Genomic DNA, 25,851 nt, shown 5'->3' on the forward strand with positions numbered 1-25,851 from the left:
TCTAACATGAAGTTTCACTATTCTCTTTTATATAAAGTTTTTATGAAACTCCTTACTTTTACCGGGACACAATAAAGAGTAATTTAGTGTTCTGTCCTTCCACTTTCCCTTCTTCTTTTTTTCTCCCTCCTTTCTTTAATATTTACTGAGTGCTTAATACACATTCCAGACTCTAGAGATATAAGAGAGTCAACATTCTTGTTCATGCCTCAAAGGAATCAATAATATCTCCATCTGCCAAACAGTAAAGCAAATTCAGTCCATATAAAATCACAGCTCAACCTGATATTTAATTGTCATTGGCTAAGAATCTATATGAAATGTTCACAGGAAACGTGGGCCATGGCAGGAAAGTAGGCATCTTGCATTTTCCAAAGAATTCCAAAGGAATTCAAAGGTAACCAGTTGACTTTTTTTATTTTTATTCATTAAAGGCAGAAATATTTAAATGTTTACCTGAATATACTCTGTGAGAGTGTTAAAGACTTGCTTTGCTACTTGAATTGCTTTGGAGAAATTCCGTTGTCCTTGTTCGTCAATAACGTCTTTCCCAGAGTAATACCAGTAGAAATCGCTAATGGATTCCTGGAAAAGAGGGGTGATAGGATTAAGATACAACCTCAAGCTACCACTGACCTGTCCTCCCTAGACAGAAATAGCAGCTGGAGAGAAGAAGCAGAAAACTTAGCTTTAAAAATGATGGTCTCTGATGATCTTGAATCTCACAGACATAAGGATTCATAAGATCAACATATATTCATCTACTGAGAAAAGCTAAACGTTGACTATGTAAGCACAAAAATTAGACAAGTCATGGATGTTTTTTGGGTTACAGACATCAGGGCTTTTTCTCCAACAAAGCCCATGTTTCCTCATGAGAACTCCCAAATGTTCCTTGTTCCTGTAAATGCTCCTCAAGAAACTGATTAGACTATTAAAAACACTGACACAACCAGGGCGCCTGGGTGGCTCAGTCAGTGGATTAAAGCCTCTGCCTTCGGCTCAGGTCATGATCTCAGGGTCCTGGGATCCAGCCCTGCGTCGGGCTCTCTGCTCAGCTGGGAGCCTGCCTCCCTCTCTCTCTCTCTCTGCCTGTCTCTGCCTACTTGTGATCTCTGTCTGTCAAATAAATAAAGAAAATCTTTAAAAAAATAAAAATAAAAAAAAATAAAAAAAAAACAAACACTGACACAACCATAAACAAGATCAACTTTCTAAACAGGATGTTTTCAACGATAACTTATATTGGAAGGAATTTTAGTTGGCTAAAGGAGTAACAGACTGTCGTCTAGCACGCAGACTACATTTGGGTTTTGAGATATGATTTTAAACATCACAAATATGTTTTCAGCAATATTTTTTTTTGTAATTTGCTTCCAAAATGGAAGCTGTGTGTGTATGTGTGTGTGTATATATATATACATATATATATGTGTGTATATATATATACACACATATATATATATATATATATACACATATATAGTGTTTTTACACACTCAAAAGATTCAGGGAGAAACTGAAAGTTTGAATGTGCAGTTTTTACAGGACTCTATCTGGCCAGTTATAAGTAAGATGAGGGAAATAAAATTATAAAATTTGTACAGGGCTCCCATTACTTAGGAGCCTATGCCTTCAGATTCAGTCTATTAACGTGTGAAAGATTATTACAATATCAGGGAGATTTTTAAGTGGTGGAGTGTTAAGCTGAATTTTAAAATTAATTCACATTATCAGGACAGCTGAAAATAACTACCTGTTAAAGTTAAGTGTATTATAGATATTTTGAAAGACTTTCCTTCTCACTTTTGAAAATGTTTCAAATACTCTTCCCCCATTTATCTATGAACTGTAGCAGAAGGAGCAGAGTATGTAAGTACTTTGCAAAATGAAAATGAATTTAAAATGCCATCAAGCTGAAAACTATGAGGGGAAAAGATTCCCACTTATAGAAAGGAAATAATAAGGCAAAGAGGAGCCAGGATCAGAGGCAAACACAAAAGGAGCAGTTTCACCCTAGGACTTGGTGAAAGGCTGTGATCAAGGACAAAATATCTCCAAAATGTCTGTCTAGTCATCCATCAGAACACATTACAACACGACAGTTTAGGAGCTCTGCCCCGTCATTTCAACTACCCAGCCCTTCCATTTCTTCCCAACAGAAGGCAACGCACCTGGACTCTCAGGAGGTAGTCTACGGTCGAGATGATTATGTTCACAGTCGTATTATTGCCAGTCTGAGTTCTCAGATAATTTTGAAAATCTACATAAGATCAAAAGATGTTACTAAAGCTTCCCCAACAGTTTAAAATGAGTTATTTGAAGAACTCCAAAACCAAATGAGGTCTCCAGCAAAATCATCGTGGCTAAGAATGGTGCTTGCTTTATTCGAGAAGAGTGTTTTACGTGGGCATCCCAACACATCAAGGTGCTTCACAGACTATCAGTATTCAATTTTTGGTCTACAAGGTGGCTAACTCTGTTTCCTGATCCCTAAGTCTAGAGCTCTGGGCATGTGAATTGCCGGAAGGAGTTCCATCCTTTGGGATGGAGTAATTAAATTATGTATTCAGTTATCCTTTGTCCCTCAGTACTGTTCTTAGTGCTGGGAAACAAAGATAAAATTAAGATACAGTTCCTGCTTCCTACAGAGTCTGGGAGAGAGCTAGTTATATCAACTTGCGAGAAAGCAAGTTATATCAACCACAAAGGAAAATACAAATACAATGAAGTAGATTCTCCAGTTAAAGAGAAGATGTATAAAAGAAATAAAGCCCTGTATTTCTCTGTAGCTATCTATCTCATGTATCTCTTTTTTCCACCGTCTTCTTCAACAGAAGAACAACTGATGGAAATTAAGCGAAGTGGCTAGCAAAGGACTTTGAAAGTAGGAATGCAATACATAAAAGGTCACCGTGCGTGTACTGAACACACTGAAGAAGGCTCAGGGCTGACTGCTGACTGGTTTCAAAATTCTGATTCCTTGGTACCATCCCATAGCCCGGGGTCTCACACACCTGAGTTGTGTCCCTCACAAAGCAGTTGTAGGAAGCGAAAGAGGTCGCAAGTGAACTCGTCGTCCTGGAGAACCTTTTCTCCTGCAGAAAATCCAGAAAAATCAGACATGATCAACTACCCTGGCCTGTCCCTCCCCTTCTCCCCACCTCCATAAAACTTGCAGGTTGATCTAGCATTGTTCTGAACCAAAAACAGTCACAAATCATAGCCAATGTTCTATCTGAAGCTCATTCGCTCATGCGCTTGGCAGATAGATGTACTTTTTCTTTGTCAGAAAAGAACATTTGAATCTTAAAACTCAGGTTTCTCTCTGTTAAAAGTAGCAGCATGGGTTTGGCAACATTTTAGAAACAACCTGAAGGTTTAAACGTTTCTTCTTTTCTTTTCTTTTTTGGGGGGATAAGGTGCTTCTAGGAGTGATCTCTACATCTCTTAAAAACACCAAAGTTAAATCTCCTTTGTTCCCAGAGTAAGACCAAGTGATTCAATGCAAAGGCATTCAATGCATATGGAAAACAGGACCAAGAGTTTCTTTTATTTAAAGAATAATTAACAGAAATTGTAAATAACAATAGAATTTTAAATGACTAGAAAACTTTTCTTAATCCATTTCAACTAAGGGTCTCATTAGCTTGCCTATGGATTTAAAAAAAGTAAAAGCTTCTAAAAATCTGATACAGAGACGTCATTGGTTGGAGCATTACTTGCAGAGGAGAGAGAACTGGCGAACAGACCTATTTTAAATATCAAACCAAAAGACAGACTTTGGTGGCTCCTGCTCTGTGAGTGAAACTAAGCAGGAAAGGTGAAAGGAAGGCTAGCTCAGAGCTACGGAAGCATCATTTAAAAACAAAACAAAAGTAATCCGGTTTCTCTTCAGATAATATAAATCTTTCGCCTTTCAAAAAACAAAACAGAACAAAAAAACAACTCTATCTATGGGGCAAGCATGACACCTCAGAAAAGGGTTCAGATATTTTACCTACATTTCAATCAAAATCTATCTTGATCACAAGTCACTCTGAAAGCAAACACAAAAAAAGAAACAAACGGAAAAACGGCACCACACAAATGAAAGTTGATTTCAAAAGCATAGAGTGTCCGTGGAAAAATTTTCAATGTTATGAGTGTACGTTCTGGCATCTAAATGTGTTGTTCAGAAATCAAAATGACACAAAAATGTTGTTCGGCAAGTGGATGGATGTACTTATGTCTTCGAAAAAAAATGATAATAACTTTTCAGACTGGAAATACTTTGGGCCAAGAAAGAAAACTATGCAATGACCATGTGTTTACTTTAACTAAAATTATGAATGATTATAAGGACAGAGAGCTGATGGACTTACCAGTCTGTAGTCTGTGACTTTCAAAGTGAGAGGCTTCATATAATGGGAGGGTTAGGAAGCAAAACCATTTTGAAAACTAATATAAACATTAAAAAAAGTACATAAAATCACTGTCCTGGTTTCCCTGCAAGATATGATATTTGGTGACCAAACTAAAATCACCATGCATACAGATAGTCGTGTGGCAAGTTCAAGTTTAAGTGCGCATTGCTGTGATTCTCAGTCCATGGCTGATAAGCCCATTCCTCAGTGTCTACATTCATGGCAGGATAGCAAAGAAAGGGAGAACAGTCTAGGCTAATAAACAGAACTCTTCCCAGATGATACTCAGTATCTTTCTGTGAACTATTTGAATCAGAAGAGTCTTTAACATAATATTTAAACCAAAATATGATGAACTATTTACACAGACTTATTGACTCTCTCCTTGCGAGCCCATCTAAAATGGTTTTTGTTCTAGAAAACTGCATCAATAGACCAGGTATTTCCAATGTTCATATACTCAATGTGGAATAAGTAACCCTTGATAGAAAGTCCTCAAAAAGGTTAACAACGAAAAAAAATACATATATAGTCTACCTGTGTTCCTAGAAATGCTCTGCACCATGCACACTGATTTATGACATAAGGCTGTATTCATTGTCTGCATGCACAGTAGTTTCATGACATACCAAAACACATACAAGTAACTTCATTTACATAAGAACACGCTGAACACAGCAGAACAATGGGTAGAGGAGAGTGGGAGGGGGCGGCTAAGCCTTTATTTACCATCAGGGGATATGAGGTATAAACTGGGGTGCTCTTGCCTAACGGACACATTACTATCTGATTAAAATGCTGCCATTCCCCATGCTGCATGTAAGTGGTACAGTAACAGAGATGGATGATGGCTTTATGTCTGCAGAAGGTACAGGACCAACCGTCTACTTTGTGATGTATGCAAAAGAAATTCCATTGTAAGATGGAAACCGAGATTAGTAACATAACGAAATGGAGTAAAATGTAGTTGAAAGTGCTCTGACGTTCTTAAAATATTTTGTAATTGGTACATGATGGTCAAATGCAAATACGGTAAAGGGCATTCATTTGGTTTCATTTTTAATTATAAGGGGCTTATGATTTCTAATCCCATAATAAAAGGAGAGTAATTTCAATACTGTTGCTGCTGATGAGATGGTTTTGTGTTCCCTACTGTTCTCATCTGTGAAATGAGAACATGTGCACATCTCATTGGCTCTTTATAATTTGTGGAAGCATTTTTAGAAATTGTGGAAAGGTTACAATTATTAGTAGCAGTGGCAAGAACACTAAATAAAGATGGGAACAACATGCCTAGGTGATGAATATGGTGATTTGAACATAATTATTAAACGTGTTCAATATTTCTGAAAAGCCAATTTTAGTGGGCCAAAATATTCTCAAAAACATAAATTCTCACTTGGAAATAATATTAGTAGACTTTCTTTATTCAAGCTACCAGTAAAATTAGTTCCTATTTTAAATATCTAATTACTTTCATTTTTTTTTTAAAGATTTATTTTTTTATTTGAGAGGGACAGCAACTGAGGGGAGGGCCACAGGGAGAGAATCTTCAAGCAGACTCCCCATGGAGTGCGAAGTCCAATGTGGGGCTTGATATTACAACCCATGAGATCACGACCTGAGATGAAACCAAGCGTTGGATGCTCAACCAACTGAGCCACCCAACAGCCCCTCAAAAATCCATTATTTTTAAAGGTCACTGTTCCACTCACTAATTGGTTTATCTAATTAATAGAAAAGTACATAAGGAGTTGTTTAAGTATGTGTTTTATTGGTTACCTAAAACATCCATGGACACAGCTCAATGCTGTGACCTAGAGAGGCTGGGTTTAATTGTTATTAGTTGCTAAAAGTTATCAATAATTGTTAAAAAAAAATGAATGTGATGAGTGAAAAGACTACCTATATAAAAACAACTGAATTAGGATAAATAGACCAGAAGACTAAGATCCTCTTTGTTATAAGGTCTTTTCATGGCAACATCTCCAATAATAGAAAGCTAAAACTGTGAAAAGCATGAAATAGAAGATTGGCTGCATCAAAGAACTCCCTACAAAAGCTTGTTAACTGGAACTCAAGAGTGCTTCCCCACCGCCCCCCACCCTGCCAAAACCATGGAAGAAATAGTTTTGATCACTGATCTTCAGAGGACTCAAATATCTATTTTGTACAATGGCAAAAGTGAAAGATTAAGATAAAAATATTTTTAAATAGTGAAAAGTCAAGTATTTGATTCCATGTGGGTGATTTTACTGTCACTGCTTAAATGGTTTAACTGGCTGCTTAAATTATACTACCACTCAACTGACAAAGGATACAGTTTTTTAAATGGATTCACAAGTAACGTTTAGTTAGTGACTACAGTGTGCTAGGCATTGTGATAGATATATTCTCTCATCATTTCATCTCAGGTTTGCAATAATTCTATGAAACGGGTTACACAAATCCCATCTTGTGGTTCAGTAAACAAATGAGCAATTAAGTAACTTGACAAAGGTCCTATAGCTACTGGCTAGTTAAGGGTTTGAGTCCAGTAAATTTCAAAAAACATTCATTAAGTGTCATCTACACACTAGGTACCTTGTGAGGTCCTGGGCACATAAGAAGTGACAGACACAAGCCTGAACCTGAAGTTCATAGTCTAATGGAAAAGACAGGCAACGAATAGGTCATTTCAATATCATATGGTCTGAGTCCAGTATACTCTAGTTTCTACACTTCCTAAAGCTCACATCTGTAATCGATAAGATCTCTAGCTAACAATCACTGATTACATGGATCCTATGTTAGTTAAAATTGTGAACTCCTACTTGTTTTTATCAATTTTAGAACCTAAGGAAAACCATCTTCAAGCTATATGGCCTTGGGAAAGTCAGTTCACCTTTCTGAGCCTTTGTTTCATCATTCAGATATGGCAATTAACAATCTCCAGAGCTAACTACTTTATAGGGTTGTTGGGAGAATAAAATTGGTTTGAGCAAGTACAATTGCGTTGAGATATGCAACACACAATAGGAATAAAAGTGACATTTCAATGACATAAAGTCATAGGTTCAAAAAACCTAGGTTTCTAAAACACAGACTTCCAGTGGGGTTGTGGATGTGGTAAGTAATCCACATTTGCCGTGCACTCGACTTGACACCAGTGCATAAAATGTACTCCTCTTTCAGATCCCAAGACAGCAAAAACCACCACTACATGAGATAAATTAGGTATGTCCCATGGATAACAGAATTAAAGGACCTGTCAGCTACAGAGGAAGACATTCTTTTGCTTTCAAATGGGATTTGCAGATTATTTCTCTTATAACCTTTACTGCCTTCCAGCTCCCATTCCTCTAACTGGAATCCTTACTGTTCTTCAACCATTCCATCCACCGACACCCTGACGGATCTCCCTGCCTTCAGCCTGCGGAATTCATCGTACACAGCGCTGCCCACAGCACTGGTAGGCAATCTAATTGCAACACTCTCCCACAAAACAGATGGGTTCCTATAACAGTAATTATGAAAAACAGACTCTTAAAAATTCCCTCAATCTATCATTAAACATAATAATCTCAGAGCTCCCAACTTCCATGAAGGAAATCATGCTGCTCCCTAACTTTGCAAGACTCAGGGTCTACTTAGCATGCTAGCTGAGGAACAAGTCATTTACGCACTTGAATGTCACTGGTCAGAACAGTGGATGCTAGGAACTTAATGCCACGTGGGCCATCACACAACATGGAATACTACGGACGTGTTACTTACATAATGACTGTTACATAATGACTGTCCGTGGCCTCAGAAAGAAAGCACGGAATTCCTCTGCATGGCACAAAATGCTTTCACAGTGTCCCACGAACTCTCTTTCTCTTCTAGTCTGTTTATTTCTCTCCAGCCATATTAGGTCAGTGACGTTCCTTGTTATACCTTGTACCTTAAGCCCTGCGTGTGCGGCTCCCTTCCACTGAAACGTCTTCCTTTGCCTTCCTTATTTACCAGGTAAACACCTACTTCAGGCCATCTGTTACCTCTACTGAGATCCTTACCGCGTGAGCCTGGCAGCTAAGTACTTCAACTCAGTCCACTCATACACACAGATCATGGGTCTCAAAATTATTTGTTTTCAAGTCTGTCTACACAACGCTGAGCCCATAAAGAACTCAGATGCCTAGGACAGCATCTAGCACATAACAACCACTCAAATTTCGATCAGAGCTTTACTGTTTAAAAACTGGGCAGGGATGTTAGGAAAATCTCTTTAGTGCCACAAACTAACATCACAGGCTTTTCTTGAAAAGAAACTTGACCTAGAGGAAGGGTAGAGCAGTGTAATCAGAACTCAAAGGGTAAGCTGAACTAGTGTCAGACTCCGCAAATCTGGGGTGGGAGACAACCAATAAATAATTAAAGTACTAAATAACTACTAACAAAAAATTAGGATAGCCAATATTGAGAGATTGTGTTGATTATTGTTTTGATTAATAATTAATGAACGAATTAATTAATTCTTTTGCTGCAACTTCATACAGACTTGATGAGGTCACTATAAACATGCCTAGTAAGAACCTCGATTCAGCACATTATCAGATACAGATGGAAATTTAGAAAGGTTAATTGGTAGTTAATGCTTTGTACACAATTTTTAAAAATCAAACAATTTCTGCGGAATGAGATCCGCTTCAAGATTTCATCTTGCTGATGAAGTCTAGGACCACTGCAAAAAGATCAAAAAATAAAATAAGATCTCTCCTACTACATTCCAAGAAGTTTGAAAGAAGAAAAATTGCACTTTCAAGCTCATAATGACTTTGTAATGAGGTTTAATGGTTCTGAGAAAAAAATATCCAAGGATGGAATGAAATATTAAATATTCATATAGGTTTTTGGTTTTGAATTTCCTTATATGTTAAAGGAAAACACACAGGGCTAAAAAGTATACAGAGAGGACAACACTGAGCACATCACAAGTCTACTAAACACACCTGCCATGGAAAACTGGTTTTCGGTTTTGTTTTGGTTTTGGTTTTTGTTTTTTTAAACAAGTGGGAGGTCCAGGCTTTGTAGAAATGGGAGAAATTTAGGAAGAAGGGATATTAATACTCGCAAACATACATGATGGTAACAGCCGTGGAAAAAGGAGTGTTAAATCATTAGACCGAAATCCTCACGTACAAACCTTAGAAAGGCACGTATTCCCCAAGGGTATCTCAATACAAAATTAGGAGTATCACGTTTAACCATACAAAGTTCCAAAGTGACTTTACAACTTCAACATTAAGTGCAAAAATTGGCAGTAGATTAGTGTCTTTGAAGGGAGGAATGAGCAATAAGTAAAAAAGCAAAAATTACCAGCTAACCAATATGGTAAGTACAAAATAAGCCCCCGGGGAGACAAAAGATGGAGGAAGGGACTGTCTCATGAAATTGGTAACAGTGTGAGGCTGAAGGTCTGCATTTCAGTCTTTACCCTGCCATTTCACTGTGTGATACTGGACAAGCCTTGTACCCTTTCTATAAAATGGGGACAATATCTCACTGGTGGTTGTAGGTATCAAAAAGGTACATATAAATTAAATATTTTCCAAGGCTATGCAATTTATGGTTATTTTCTCATCATCAGATAGAGATCTGGCCTAATAGAGACAGCTGGTTAGGATGGAGAAAAGTTAGAGTGTCAGATTATTTTTCTCCGTGCTGAGTTTATAGTGTTTGAGCCTCAAACAGACTGAGATTTTTTCAACCTTCTCTATGGATTCTGGGAGGAATGATCAATTTTCCTTCCCCTATGAGGGTATAAACTTTTCTTAACTTCTGTAGACCTTAAACAAAAGAATGGACACGTCACACAAATTTTTTAAAAATGTGCCAAAAGGCAGAGTTGCTCTAAGTTTTCTCAATTTGGGAAGTAGTATATTATTCGTAGAACGACTGAATTACCATTGTTTTCTCAATTGGCCTCTTGATAAAGGCAAGACCGAGTATTCAGAGAGCACAATTTGATCTCTAAAGCCTTGCTGATGTACTAGGTACTTTTCAAAAATCTCATCCCTTGTTTATTACCATAGGATATCGCGTCTTTTAGAAACTACTATCTGTGTTACTACATTAGTTTGCAACTGTTTCTACTGCTCTTAAAATTCAGTCTCAAGGATGAAAAACAGTTTTTATGTTAAGAGGGTCTTTAACGTGTGATGTTTTCAAGGGAATAGAGTAAAAACTGCAGATCTCTCAATATTTGGAAAGCAACTGGCAGAGCACCCTGGCCAAGAGGAGACTCAGCCAGTCACAGCCCCCCACCGCCCCGATAACCACTGATTTTCCCGTGCACCCACTAGTGCAGCCATAAAGCCACAGTATGTCCAAGACAGAAACGCCACAGGGAGACTACACATCTATGATTCATTCATTTACACAACGATTGCAAACACTGGGTCCACCAGAATTTTCTTCAAAATGAAAGACATGGAACAAAACAAATCCAAAAAATGTAACTGAAATGCTTCTTGCCCCTCCATGTCTAATATGTTAATAACTGCACATCCTCATGGAAAGAAAAAAATAAGGAAAGCTTGGTATATGAGTTTTAAAATAAAAGGATGCATAATGATGGAAATGAAATAATCTATTCATTAAACAATCTATAAAAGGATAAAATGCACAAAAAAACTGTCACTGTCAAGACTATACACAAAGCTAAAGACAAATGAAGGAGCAAATAAAGAAAAGGCAGATCATTTGTAATAATTACCACGCTCATGTGTGATGACTGAGGAAGGGAGGAAAGTACATTTACAGTTGAAAGAAAAGGAAATGGGAAAAAAAAAAGAAGTTGAAATGTTGGTTTTGTCTTGCTGTTTGTAAGGAAGTAAAATAGAAAAAGTGTTAATCAGTTTGGGCAATTATTTGTGTGTTGAAAAAGAATAAACCAATCAAATCAATTTCATATTGAGAGATGTGACTAATTCTCATATCAGAATGGTCATTCTCACCAAGTGATTTCTGATTTAGGACTCAGGAATGTTATTCCAATCCGTATCTGGCTGACAAAGGACAGGAGACCCAGTAAACTAAGCCTGCCGGGGGCCACTGTTTCCACGTGGGAGCCGATATGAACAATGATGAAGAGTGATTAATGGGACTGCCTCTGGAATATTAAGTAATAACTGTAGGGAAAAATAAAATTGACCTCTAATTCCAAGACAGGGAAGTCAGACTTTGGAGAGAGAATTCATTCATTTTCAGGCACTTTACAGCTAAAGGAAAATGCCCAGGGCTTCCTGGAGACCCTAGAGGCAGGCAGGTAATGGGCTCTGAGATTTGTAAGAACTCTGAGTTCTCGAGATGGTGCCCTCAGGCTGGGTGTTATATAACTGTTGACACAACCCTTAATAATGAAGAGATTTGGCTGGATATTCATTTCGGAAAATTTAAGTAAGTTTAGAGGGCTGCTGGCAATTTTTCTTAAAGTTAACTAACACAATTAGGTAGCTGTAGGACTGATAGTTGATGATTGAATCCATACATTCATATGTCAAGCAGAAAACAAAGCAGCATTAGTAGTAGCAGCATTACAATATACATAAATGAAAATTTTTAAAGAATAGTAAGAAACATGCAGCTAATTCTTTTACCTATTATAAGAATAAAAATATACAGAAATAATTAGAGAGATTAGTTAATTTGAAAATATTTCAGGAAGGTAAGCAGACTGCAAATGGCAGATGGGAGAAAATTTATTTTTTGAAACAGGATTAGTTTTATCGAAGATCCAAATGTTCCAAACTAATACATGGATAAGATGACCACTCCAAACAAGACCAAGCAAATGAAAACAGATAAACACACAAGGCCTTACTGAAACAAAATCAACTTAAAAAAGTCAAACACAAAAGAATAAAAGCAAATCCAGACAAAAAAAAATACTGAAGATTATTTTTCTTAATAAATACTGAAATGCAAGTGCAGCAATAGTTATTTCTGCTTTAAATATGTTAAATTTTCTAGTTTATACACACATCTATTAGAGAAAAACTCTAAGATTATGTGAGCCATTCTATTGGTGCACATGTAAATTAAGTGAACGATTATTTAAACATTAAAAATGACTTAATTTTTTTCATCAAATTTGGACTTGCAAAGACATATGGATGTATGAGATATCTGTGCTAAAAGGGAGGAGACAGTCAGAATAATGGTTAATGGAAGGGTCTCTCAAACCATCCCTATTTTAAGGAGACAGAGAATCTGAGATTGGCAATTTGCCAGATTAGCCATAAGAAGTCAAATATTCTCTGATGTGGTTCACCCATCTGCTCTATAATTTTACAGATAATTCTCTAATAATGGACCTTGATCTACTACCCAACTAGGGGAACGGCAACTTACAGTAGGTCTGGAACAAAAAGGTGTTAATGGCCAACAGGGAAGAGTTTTCGGTGTGACCTGAGTGAGTGTGTAATTATGAACTTTTAAATGAACCACAGAAGCATTTGGGCCATTTAAAAATAACCAGAGAGATAGTATCTCTCTGTACTCAAAAGGTAATTGGTAACGGACTCATTTCAGGAAAGGGGGGGGCAGGTGAAACTTTTAATTTAAGTGATCAATACCTGATCCTTCTTCGGTCACCATTCCAAGTCCTTCAGCTTTGTTTTGTCTCTCAAATGCATTTAGGTCGAGGACACTACAATAACAGGGAGAAAGACACTGAGAGGACTAATAGAAAACCTTCTATCTTCAGGAGAGCAGGTATCTACAAATCATGTATCATGAAACGCAAACCAAATATTAACATATGGTGAAGACATGCCCCAATTCAATGTCTACCATCCATACTTTCCGAGTGGCAGCCCAGTTCCTCCCCAGGGTCTGCACTGAAATGATCCGTGTGAAAGGCAAACATAAGGCATTAATGGGTTTGAACTTCGGGTGTACATTACAAAGTTAACAGGCACACTGAATATAATTATAATAATCATGTTTTTCCAGCTAGAATAGCTTATTACATTAAGTATCTGTCAGATTCCTTTGTCAAATGCTGTCTGAATGATTTTAAATACTGTAAAAAATAGAAAATGATTATCATAAATCAGTCGGTTAAGGATCATTTATTTAGGGAAAATGAGAAATGGTCTATAAGCTCCCAAATAAAACTCATCAGAATCTTCCTTTTCCTCTTTTAAAATTCATACACTGCTTATTTTCAAGTATGCAGAATACACATTAATTCCCTAAGGTCCCTATTTAATCACAGGGAAGACTATTATAAGACATCATTAACACTGAGTAAGTTAATAATTAAGACATTACTAACAGCTAACAATAAGACAGAAAATAAGACATCCTCTATTGTCCCACTTTAGTGTGTACTTAATCATTAAAAAATATTCTCTGTATCATTAGTGTCAGCAAAGTAAAACAAAAACTTTGAAAGATACAATCCACCGAGTAGAACCAAAACAAGGGAGGTTTGTGCTTACCTACATGACTGCATCAGGCCAGCCAGACTCTGAAAGAAGCCCACATCCTTTTTCTCCTTGAGGTAGTCAAGCATTTTCTACAGTAAATATATAAACCACAGGGCCACTGAACACAAATCTTATTCTATGTTAAATAAGAAACAACAAAAACATGTTCTCTATGCTGGAATAAAGACGTAAAACACTCAGTGCATACAAATATGACCACAACTTTAACAAGAAATAGAGATGAGTGTGTCAAGGCACTATGGCTGTAGATTTCAATGTCAATAAAAGGGCTGGCGTGGTACAAGGAGTGTAAACATCATAAGCACCATGACTGTCCAGGGAAAAATAACACTCATAACTCTCTTCTAGTCACTCTTTAAGTATGTGAAGATTCAGATTTTTAGTTCAAGCTTACTAGGAAGAAGGGCCACCCAGATGTGAGTCCTAGATTTCCACACAAAAGTGAGGTCCTTAAACCCGGTAATGTTGGCAACCATATGCTAATGTCATAGACAGAAATTTAGTTTCCATCATCATGGTCTCCAAACTCAAGGAATGGTAGTAATCATTTGACAATTACATTTTTCTTCTCTGTTGTCAGAATGATGTCCAGATTCTGTGGTTAAAATTTTGATTAAACACAAAAGTAAAAAATGCAAAAGCAGGGCATAGCTCTACCTTCTTAGCTTGTTATTACATATCACAGTGAAACAGCTGCCTTGAATGTGGATGACATGTGTCGGAAGTTTCAAACGAGAAGCACATACAAGATGATAAAATGACCAAAGGCACACCAAAGGTTTGAAGAAAAGAAAGATACTGCTTTTCTCCAAATCTTGAATGGAGCTGAGTAATTCCTGCTATCAGTGCTGTCTAATGTAGGGCTGAGCTAAAACGGTCAGCATTTTGGTAGTAATTTGGTTTCTAGAAATTTGAGTGAAAGGTAATATAAGGTACTAAACATGTAGAAGTTGTATATGTATGCACACACAAATAGTACACACACACACACATAATGTACATATACAAACACATGCAACACATATAAACACATACATACACATACAAATAAATACACATCTCACATGTATATACACATACACACAAATATGTACACACCACAATACACACAAACACCTGGCCATTTTGAGGGGAGTGTGGTAAGTTCCTGGTCTAATAAAACATGAAGCACTTATTAATCACGGGAAGTTTAAAACAAGGAATATAGCTCAGAGTTTAAGGGAGTTGGTAGGATATGTATCTGAAGGTTTACAGAAAAAAGAAAAGCCTGTATAGACAAGTTCCTGTATTACATGATCTCTCATGGCTCCATTTAGCTCCAAGGATTTCTGAATCTATCTGCTCCCTAATTTAGGACTTTTGAAGTAAACCATAAAGGGAAATTATTTTGTGCTAAATATTATAGAGTAGGTAGGCTTTCTTCAGTTTTCCTTTCTTTGAATTTGAGTCATGTAGTCATTTGCTATGGAAATCAAAAAAGGACATCAGTAAATTGGGTGGAGGAAAAAGACATCATTATTTTCGCTTAGTTCTAACAGAAACTTAGCATTCCTTTTGACTACTTATAGAAGCAACAAACACAAACTCTGATATTGTCACCAGGAGAAATTTCAGAGATCTCCATATCACATCATAGTCATTGTTGAAGTGACTTAAAAATACTTAGGCTAATCATTTCTTCTCAATAATTAGACCAAGTACTAGATCTTTCATTTAACAAGTTCATAAAGGAACACAAATTACTTTATCAAAAACCTGTTTATAATATATGAATAACAACATTTGACTAGGTGTGGTTTCTTTTGTAAACCTGTGCGATTTCCCTTTGCAATTTAAAAACATGATACCAAGAGGAGTCCAGATGCTTCACTAAACCATCAAAGGTATTAAAAAGAAAAAGTTAGGCACCCTGGCTTAGATAAGACGTATGTACCCCTCCAGTCTGCAAATGTCACAATTTTATTTACAGAAAAAGAGGCACGCAATTTAAGAAAAATGTAAAGATGAGTTTTTCAGCTATTCTCGGTTGCTAACTTAACCTAGTGCAAATTTTCACCAACCCAAAGGCAACCTTCAAAAATTCTGTTTTTCTTAGAATCAAAGATCTTCTAGGAACATACTCAGGGCTTTGTCCACTGTCGTATTTCTGGGGCTCACAGCAACCTGAAGTCAAATATCCCAAGGTTTTCACTAGCCTTCCTTTCCTCCCCTCAGGGTAGCCCTTTCCCTGCCTCGCCAAAACTTACCAAGACACAACGGTTATTAGCTGCGTGTTCATAAACTGTTCTCTCTCATACAGAAGGCAATACAGAAAAATGAGAGAGAGATGTTGACAAACTAGGCTCCTGAGCTAAGAACATTTACTTTTCTCCACTATTAAAGCAAACCATTTTACGCTTAGTCACATGAAATGCAAATTTCACAGGATGGCACATCTGATAGGACTTCAGATTCCTCAAGAGTGTTAGTGCCCCATATGGCAGCGTGCGACCTAGATGTTTGAGTCCTGGGGCAAGAAGGCCACCACATAAAGGCTTTTTTTTTTTTTTTTTACACAGAAAATGAAAAATTTTCCAACTGATAGTTCTTCCAGGAGGACTGAAACAGGGACTAAAACAAAGGGATGGCAATATTGTCCATCTGTACGAAGACTACATTACGGGGACGGCTTAAAGTCATTACCTGCTGCACTGTGGAGTTCCCCCCATTTAAGATAGCAATTCCAAGTTTCAAAGTCGCAGCTACCATTGGTCCTGTATCGCCTGAAAAATATAAAAAATAGCATTCCTTATATCATTTCACCAGTACATTAACTACCTCTGTCACAAAAGGCACACTTTTAGAATAATTATTCCCCTGCAAATCTGCATAATGATGGAGGACAGACTGACTGACTTATCAAAAAACATTTCAAGAGTAATAATGTATATTTTGCCATCAATGTTCTTACTAAATTCTGTGTAATGTATCTAGGAATTGAAACTATATGAGAACATTAAGAAAAAAAAAAAGAAGAGGGGTGCCTAGGTGGCTCAGCTGGTTAAAAATCCAACTCTTGATTTCAGCTCAGATCATGATCTCAGGGTTGAGATGGGACTCCATGCTTGGTACAAGAGTCTGCTTCAGATTCTTTCTCTCCTTTTCCCTCTGCCCCTCCCTCTCGCTTGTGAGTGTACTCTGTAATAAAATCTTCTAAAAAATTAAAAAAAAAAAAAGCAACAATTGATTCTGCAGTCAAATGCTCTGCCCCTGAGCTATACCCCCTCAACAACTGATTCTGAAATACTGACATCTGAAGCTATAAAGATTCAAAACTAATCATGCATATTGAGTAAGAGCTACTGAAGATTTCAAGAAAATTTCTCTCCCTCTCTACTCAATATTTTATTTAAATAACTTTTATCATTTTTATTTCAGCACCTTTATCTTACAATGTTTATAGTATTGCTTTATTAGGATGACTCGTCACAATTTTAAGTCATTCAAATAATAATGACAAAATTTTAAGTCTATTTATTTATTTATTTTAGTAATTTCTACACCCAACATGGGTCTCGAACTCATGACCCTGAGATCAAGAGTTGCATGCTCTTCTGACTGAGCTAGACAAGCATCCCACTAATGACAAAATTTTAAATCTAATGAGTTACACTATATATCATTGAATATATTTTATTTTTACATTATTCACCTCTACTTATCTTAGAATATAGAAAAAACAGAAATAGAAACAATAATAGAGATTAAAATATCTTAGAAATCTGGGAGAGGGATGCTTAATAACAGAATGTATAACTGTCATTTCTCCACCCCATTGCAAATTATAGGAAAAATATTTCACAAAGAAGATATTGCTAATGTAAGAAAAATTATCTTGGCTGGCACTGAAAAATACAATAGTATTTTAATTGTCAAAAAGGGATCACTTAAAAAGTCTAAACTTTCACATCAAGGGTCTGAAAATTATTGACTACAGGGTCAAGTCCAGCCTGTCATACATTTTTGTAAATAAAGTTTTATTGGAACTCAGCCACACAGTTTGTTTACATATTGTCTGTAGCGGCTCCCCTGCTACCACGGCAGCATTGAAGGGTTGTAGCAGAGACCCACGGCCAGCAAAGCCAAAAACATTTACTATCTGGCCTCTCACAGAAAACGTTCGCCCATCTCTGATTTATATGGTTTGTTAGGCTTGGGTCAAGATATAATTTCCAAACCTTAAAGAACAGAAATAAATCTTTGAAGGGGGGGGAAAAAAAAAACAAACAATGTTGGACTGGGTTAACAAAAGCCTGCATTTCCAAAGTCACCTGACCTCATGATGAACAAGAAATTCAGGGACTAACTAAATCAGCAGAATTTAAATCAGGGTGCTCCCAGGGAATAAAGAAGTCTGAGGAGAGCAGCAAGCCTCACCTTTGCTGGCGCTGATGGTCTGCAGCACCATCTCAGCTGCCCCGCGGTCGTGGAGCCTGGCTTGTTGGTAGAGTAGCTTTTGCTTTTCCATTTCTTTTTCCTGAACACAAATCCCAACCATTTATGTTGTGGCTGTCATTAAGCACGGCAGCTTTCTATAAACCATATTTTTAGTCATCTCTTCATGTATGGGCTCTATGACAACATTATGGACCATTTCAACACCAACAATGTTATTCAACAGATGTTAACAATATTCAACTCTTGGTTTTTGCCCTTTATATTTTTCTTGATATGCTTTTGGTACTGGCTTATCAGGATGGATTTTCTCAATTGTAATTGTTTGATTAGTCCAAAGCCTGTATCACAGTTTCGAAGTACTGTATTTCGTCATTGAAACTTGCACTTTCTGAATTATACGTTTGTGCATGAGTTTGTTACGTTTCAATCATCTCCCATGCCATGGCCATAACTTGATACTGCTCAGCAAATGGCTCGAGTTGCAAGGTATCACTAAATGACAGAAAAACATTCACGGAGACGTGTTGGAGTTTAAGCAAAATTGAAAGCTGATATGAATCAAAAGGTAGGCTTCAACGAAGTAGTGGACTCATGACACAGATCTCCCCAGTCACCCCCCAAGAATAAAAGAAGCAATGTGCCTTTATATTTTGTATTCTCAGGTGGTAACAAACGATACTGCATGGGGCTGCCAGTGCAAATGGCTGGGGTTTGTTCTTTTCCACTTAAACTACCACTGAAAACATAAAGAAGAAAATAAAAATAAAATATAAAGGCACAGCAAGTTCAAGACTGGTAGGATCATTCACTTGAGCTATCCAGTTCACTGGAGAATTGAGACGGAACTAAGCAGTACAAGTTGCAAAATGAAAGTTGCATAGAGCCCTAGGACAGCGAGTCCATCAAATGGCGTGGTAGAGAAGCTTAGTCAATGGGACATGAAACAGTCAATTAGTATCATGTCCATAAACACAACGGCCAAAACATATATGACCTAAGAGCAGGAAGAGCGGCAGCAGAAGGAGCCAGAGGGACAGCTTTGCTGCCATAAACTTTCCATCCAAAGTACAGAAAATAGACACAGGAAGATGGAAGAGGTTTAAAAAATGAAGGCTTGCTAGTTACAGAATATGAAAAAGAAAGTAAACTAAAAGGGGGAGGGGGGAAGAAATGGGCTCAAACAAATGAAAAAAGAAACCTTCAAATCAAAAGCAACCAACACAGACATTTATGCTGTTACCAGAGAGTTCTCGCCGAGGCTGGCAAATTTGTTTCTTAAATCTTTGATAATATCGTGCTGCGAAAACAAAATTGATCAGGGTTTTTTTTCACACTATAGTTAGAGCTCCTGTGGTTAAAGTTTTATTTTTTTTTTTTTCTTAAATTATGTGACAGGTCTAAATGGAAGCAGAGAAAAGAAAAAAAAAAGGCAGCTTTGCTTTGTGGTAGCCATGCTAACATCTAAAAGGTTTGCCTTCATGTTTAAACCTCTTCCTGCAGCGTCAAGAACAAAACGAAAACAAAACCACACGGACACACAAAACCATACTGTCATTACAACACAGTTTCAGAAAAACTGAAAGAAGACCCTTTCGCCTGCTCTTCAGGTGTGCTTTCGAACTGGTCAGCAACATTTGATCCCTCCTTTTAGACCCAACAATCTTTCACTTTCCTGCCGTGGCCAGAGCTACATACGAACTCGGCACTTCTGCTTCGTAACCAAATTCCTCTCGTGGAAAACGTTTTCAGGAAGACAGAGATTAAAAAAAAATATATATATATATATATATATATATTGGCTAAGGAACCGCCCTCTCATTTTCATCAACTAAAGAGGCAAGGGAGTTGGAAAGATTGATTCCTCTTTTGACCCAATAGAACATATGAAGATAGTCCTTGGGAAACCCAGAGAAGAAGACAGATGGCAGCATGCCATATACTCATGAGGAAAAAAACAAACAGACCACAAACCCTTTGCCGTTTGTGCTTCAAAAGTAGGTGGGCCAGCTCAGAGATCTGCTAGAACAACTTGTACAGGACATTCTAGACCCCACTATCCTCTTCGGTAACTGAAATCATGCCTGATGGATGAATGTCAGGAGGATGGAGAGATACAGGGTATCAAATTGTCTCCTTTAAAAAATAAACTCCCTGGGCAAAGATCACCCTCATTTTTCTCACACAGCATCTGAATTTCAATAATAATAAATACTTCAGGGGAGATGATAAGATTCATCTGAAAAAAAATATTGAGCTAAAAAAGATAACTGATCTAGAAGCAGGAAACCCATACTTCATAAAGAGGGATCAGGTTGATCTCTCAGTTGAATTTCTTCTTTGTCATACTGAGTTGGAAGCTTTCTCCTCAGAAGATATTTAATATTATTTCTTTCTGGTATTTTGTCCTTGGAGAAGTGCTTCTGGGCATGCAATTCAATCTCGCTATTGGAGATTTTATCACATTGTAATAAAATAAAACCTTGAAAGCTAAACCAGAAAGTTTACAGACAATAAAATGATGGATTATGTGGAAAGAAAGAAAATTCTTTAATTTCCAATTTACTGCAGATTAGCTTTTCTAAGAAAACTGGAGAGAGATATTTTTAAAGTATTTTACCTGGGGAAATAGCACTTTGGAAGGACCTTTTTAAAGCATTTTAAAGCAGGGTTTCTGCCCCATCCCAGATTCTACCTAAAGTGCCAAAGGGTCTTAAATAAACATTATACCTCTACTTGAAGTTCAGTCTTTCAATGATTCTAAGGTTACAAAAAAGGTTGGGGTGGGGGAAGGAGTTCCACAATTTCAATTTTCTCTTAGGCGAAAAGTTCGGATCACCAAGAACAACCAGGAAAGATCAGCTGTTTTCATTATAACACTGTTACAAGTCTTTTCCAGGTCAGTGGTGGTAATAAATCAGACCTAGGATCAAATTCCAGACATTGAATAGGAGGTATTCACATCATGATTGCTTTTAGTATGACTGAACTTAGTAATCAAATTGCTAATATTCTTTCATTTTTTTCCCCAGGGTGCCTCACGTTTAGCATTGGATGGGGGGAGGGGCGGCAAGGGAGTAGAAGACCTGAAGAAAAAAAAAAAATCAGTTCTTCAACAATTTGTTTTGTATGAGGAAAAATACTGAAATAAAAAAAAAAAAATACAACTGTCCATCCTTGATGGAGAAAATAGTTTATCCCTACAATGGAGATGAATGATATTTTAAACAAGAGCAGCATTTTTGACAGCAAAACTTGTACCCTGTTTCTGATGGACCCTCCTCAGTGACATGGGCGTTTGGGGCAGCTGGTGCCTCACAGCTCACTCTGTGCCCAACACCGCATGAGCCCAGTGGGCTTGCTGTTTTCCCTTGAGTTTCCAAGCCTTCAGCAACTGCTAAAAAGGTTTTCATAATGTTTTTCTCTTCTGCTGCATGTGGAAGCTACCTGTAAGTGAACAGAAATCTCCAGCAACCGAACTCTTTTTAAAAATACCTTCCATAATTTCTCAGTAAATCGATCTTAAATATCCTTCTGATTTGGCATCTTAAATGTAGTCATTACCTACAAGGTAATGTTGATTCTCGACATTGTTAAGAAAAAAAAAGGAAATGTAGGAGATTTGATTGGATAGCTAGGAAGACAAAAGCGAATGGCAGTGAAATGGTACTAATAATTTGGTCAGACTAAGGGAAAACAAAAATATAGATAAGAGTCATATTGTCCATTTCAATTAATTGTATTCGGTATTCTAGTTTCTGATATTTGAGATTGGCCACATTCATAAAGAACTGACTAGGAGTGCTAGGAAAACTCTTAAGATTATAACTTTGTTTAAAAATGGATGGTCCCTCAAATTCATAAATTTTTTTGAAGATTAAATGAAAGTATACAGAGTTTTCTACAAGTAAGTCACCATGAGGACAGGGTCTTCAGAGGTTTTGTTTGCTTGTTTTAACCACAAGTATATATCCAGTAAAGTTCCCTGCACAAAACTGGTGCCCAAGAAAACTTGATAAATGAATAACAGAACTAAATAATGTGATATCATGTAGTATATACAATTAATCTGAAATTACAAATGTTATCTTTCCATTTGAAGAGCTACAAAACTACTAAAGTGAGAAAATCTAGTTTGTTTTTGGTACATGGTCAGAGTCAAGAATTATATACATGTGAACAAAAGTTCTCAAATTATTCACTTTTAAAGCTCAATTAGTTTACTGTCTGTATCTTGATTACCCATCATCTTTGTTGCTGAATACTGAATAGTATAATCTCCCAGAGTTCTATTTTTCAATAGGATAGGCATAGTTTCTAGTGCTCATTCTTTAACAACAACAATAACAACAAAAACCCACAAAAAAACAAGAAAGAAAGAAAGAGAGAGAGAGAAGGAGGGAGGGAGGGAAGGAAGGAAATGCATTTTTACCCAAAGCAAACTTTGGTTCAGTCCCGAAGTTTAACTAATAGACAATCAGGGAGGACAAAAATTCTAAAGCAGAAAAGTGCAGTCCAGTTAATGTGTTGGAGGCTCTGAAGTTTGATGTACTGTGTAGTGTGACTTTGGCTTATTTATTCATCATTTATACTTCCACACTTGTTAACATATTGTTTCCCTTGGATTCACCATATTTAGACTAATTAGCACTATGCCGAAACAATAAAACCTAGCTGCGTTCAAACGATTTTCTATTGCAGGGTCCTGTTGACAAAACTTATACTACATCACGAAAAGCTTTGCAAAAAAGCTATAAAGTAGGAGAGGGAAAATGAGCAACCATCAAATCAGAAGGTATCAAATTAGCAAAGTTACACCAAGTTATCATCGGAGGGAATGGGGTTTATTCTGAGCACAAAGGTGATTTAGAACAGCTTTCATTTACCTATTTGTTTAAGTCTTAAAAGCACTAAACACTGCCTTGAAAACAGAAAGAAAATGCTACTAGCATAGCCTGACAAAAGAATAGGAACAATAAGGTTGATGACGTCTACTAATATGAAGGTATGGTTGGATCAGGAAGGTGCCAAAATGTTGGAATAATTTACGGGAAAAAGAGCAGTTAGAGTAAGTTTTACCATAGAGCGGATCATGACAAGTCATTATGTGGATTTTGAGTTCTCTCAGTACTAGCTGTTTCAGTGTTTATAATTTTAAGTTTTCACACACGATTACTGGTCCTACCCCAGAGCAACCCTCGAGAAACAGCTGCGTGAGCTCTTTAAGTACTCAATACAGTCTCCAATTCCCGCCAATTCCCGGCTTGGCTCAGAGAGGGATTTTTCTGGAGACTGTCTTATGGGAACATAGTGTTATCATTCTTCTAGATTCCTAGTATTTATCCTCTGCTCAGCCATCCTCAGATGTCACCTGGACATCTGGACTTTATTGTATAAATTCTCAATTATTACCTCTACTGAATTGCGGCAGGTTATAGGACATGTCCTCCTCACAGAGATCCTCAGGAATTTCTGTTTCTCCCAAACAAGAAGACTGTGTTTATTTCACTGATAGAGTAAACTGAAATTTATGTGACTTGATGCTCACTCCTAGAAAGCTCGGGATCGGTAGTGCTGACAAATTCCCACTAATTAGCAAGAGTCTAAGGCATTGGTTTCATTCTTGGAAGGCTCCAGTTGGTGTCCCTGAACCCCTCTCATCCCTCAAACTTTTTTCTTTCTATATCTTATTGTATCATGTATAATTGTGTAATACTTTAAACACCAAACTATGAAAAGGTAGAGATTTATATATATACGTAAAGAAGTTAGACTAGTGTCTACAAAACATTTTTATTGTGACTCTACTAGTGTAAACTGTAAGAGTGGGTTAGCATAAGTACAGCCATCTTAGCTTGGGCAGCCATCTCAGGCCCCAAGGGCTGAACTTTCCCCTACTTTACTTTAGCTCCAGGGACCCCCACCCTGCTTTAGTTCCAAGAAAGTACCCCACCCTGCAACACCCCGGCTGCAGCTAATCAGCTTAAACCACCAGGGCCCCACGGGGACCAGATGTTAGAAAAGAACTTATCTTACTAAACCACTAGGGGGGCGCAAGCCAAAAGTATGTATGTCTCTGAAGTGATGGAAAATTACTGTGAGTTGGATGTTTTAAAAAATGCTATATAAACCCTTGGCTTTGAGTGCTCAGGGTCCTTGTAGAAACCCACTGCACCAAGCAGATACTTGGACCCCAGCTAGTTGGAAATAAACCTCGCTGTGTGACTTGCATTATCGAGCGTGTCCTCTAACTGAGGGGTGGTCGGCTCCGTACCCTAACATAAATAAAATGAAGTTTATTTCCTTTTTCACTCTTCCACAAACGATTGGAAGAAAAAAATACCCCAAATCTGCATGCTTCTATTAATATTCATGCATTTAGGAGCATTAAGAAATTGCCCTGAAAAATAAAAAGAACTTACTCGTGAACAGCAAATTAGACACTTTTAAAGGCGAGTATGACCCCTGAGAACATCCAGGTCAAAGCTTTTAGTTCAAAGAAGAAAAAAACCGAGGCACAGAGCAATTTAAATGCGACCCACTCAAGGCCACCTAGTCAGCACCCGAATGACATCCCAGGTCTCCTGTTCTGTGTAGTTGTCTTCTCCCTCTCGTGAAAGTTTTCCTAAGGGATTTGCTGGCTTGATTTTAGTTGGAAGGTAAAATTGATTAAAAGTAATAATAATAGTAAATACCTAGAGAGCTTGTTATACGACAGCCAATGCTCTGAGTGTATTATACATATTATCTAATCTTCACCACATGAAATAGATACTATAATTAGCTCCATTTTATAAATAGGAAAATTGAGGCTTGAGATCACACAGGTAGGTGGTGGAGCTGGGATTCAAACACAGGTGGTTCGTTCAAACATCTATGCTCTGAATGATTCTGCTATATCCCATCTGTTATACATATAATGCAGTCAAGAATTATGGGACTAATTATTGCCAACTGAGATTATTTTATTTTTTTTTAAGATTTTATTTATTTATTTGACAGAGATCACAACTAGGCAGAGAGGCAGGCAAAAAAGGGTGGGGGAAGCAGGCTCCCCGCTGAGCAGAGAGCCTGATGTGGGGCTCGATCCAAGGACCCTGAAATCACGACCTGAGCCGAAGGCAGAGGCTTAACCCACTGAGCCTCCCAGGCGCCCGAGATTATTTTTTAAATAATAGCATACAATGTTCTACTATCATGTGCCTCAGAAATGCATAACTAGATGTTTAGGTGTATGTTCTATACAGTTTGCTATTTATGTGCATGCAGCCAATATGCATGAATTACCATACATGATATAGGGGACTGTGCTTTCTGGGAATTTTCCTCACGCCAAGACCAGGACTCCATCACACCCTACATGCCCTTTCTCTCCAACACTTGGCAACTTGCCTTTCTCAGAGTACGGTTATAAAAGTTGGCTCCTATCATCTCTACCACCCACTAAGAGACTTCAGTGCCTGAACACTGGGTAGGCTGGACCCAAGCTGCCTTTGGTTTCCCCAGGAGGTGCATGGAAAATCTGCTTTACA

General features: G+C 37.4%; 1 protein-coding gene across 9 annotated transcripts in view; it reads right to left on the reverse strand.

Moving 5' to 3' along the window:
• Positions 1–25,851, reverse strand: part of RYR2 (ryanodine receptor 2) — a 740,314-nt gene that overhangs the window by 59,590 nt on the left and 654,873 nt on the right. For all 9 annotated transcript variants that reach the window (XM_032883093.1, XM_032883091.1, XM_032883088.1 and 6 more), the window contains 7 exons: positions 18,302–18,401; positions 16,568–16,647; positions 13,877–13,953; positions 13,007–13,080; positions 3,018–3,098; positions 2,175–2,263; positions 457–585 (listed from right to left, as the gene is read on the reverse strand). In XM_032883093.1, the coding sequence (XP_032738984.1) occupies positions 457–585; positions 2,175–2,263; positions 3,018–3,098; positions 13,007–13,080; positions 13,877–13,953; positions 16,568–16,647; positions 18,302–18,401 (630 nt within the window). The remainder of the gene's footprint in view (positions 1–456; positions 586–2,174; positions 2,264–3,017; positions 3,099–13,006; positions 13,081–13,876; positions 13,954–16,567; positions 16,648–18,301; positions 18,402–25,851) is intronic.

The sequence above is a fragment of the Lontra canadensis genome, unplaced genomic scaffold, assembly GCF_010015895.1.
Source record: "Lontra canadensis isolate GAN:19392208 unplaced genomic scaffold, GSC_riverotter_1.0 scaffold85, whole genome shotgun sequence".
Lineage (NCBI taxonomy): Eukaryota > Metazoa > Chordata > Mammalia > Carnivora > Mustelidae > Lontra > Lontra canadensis.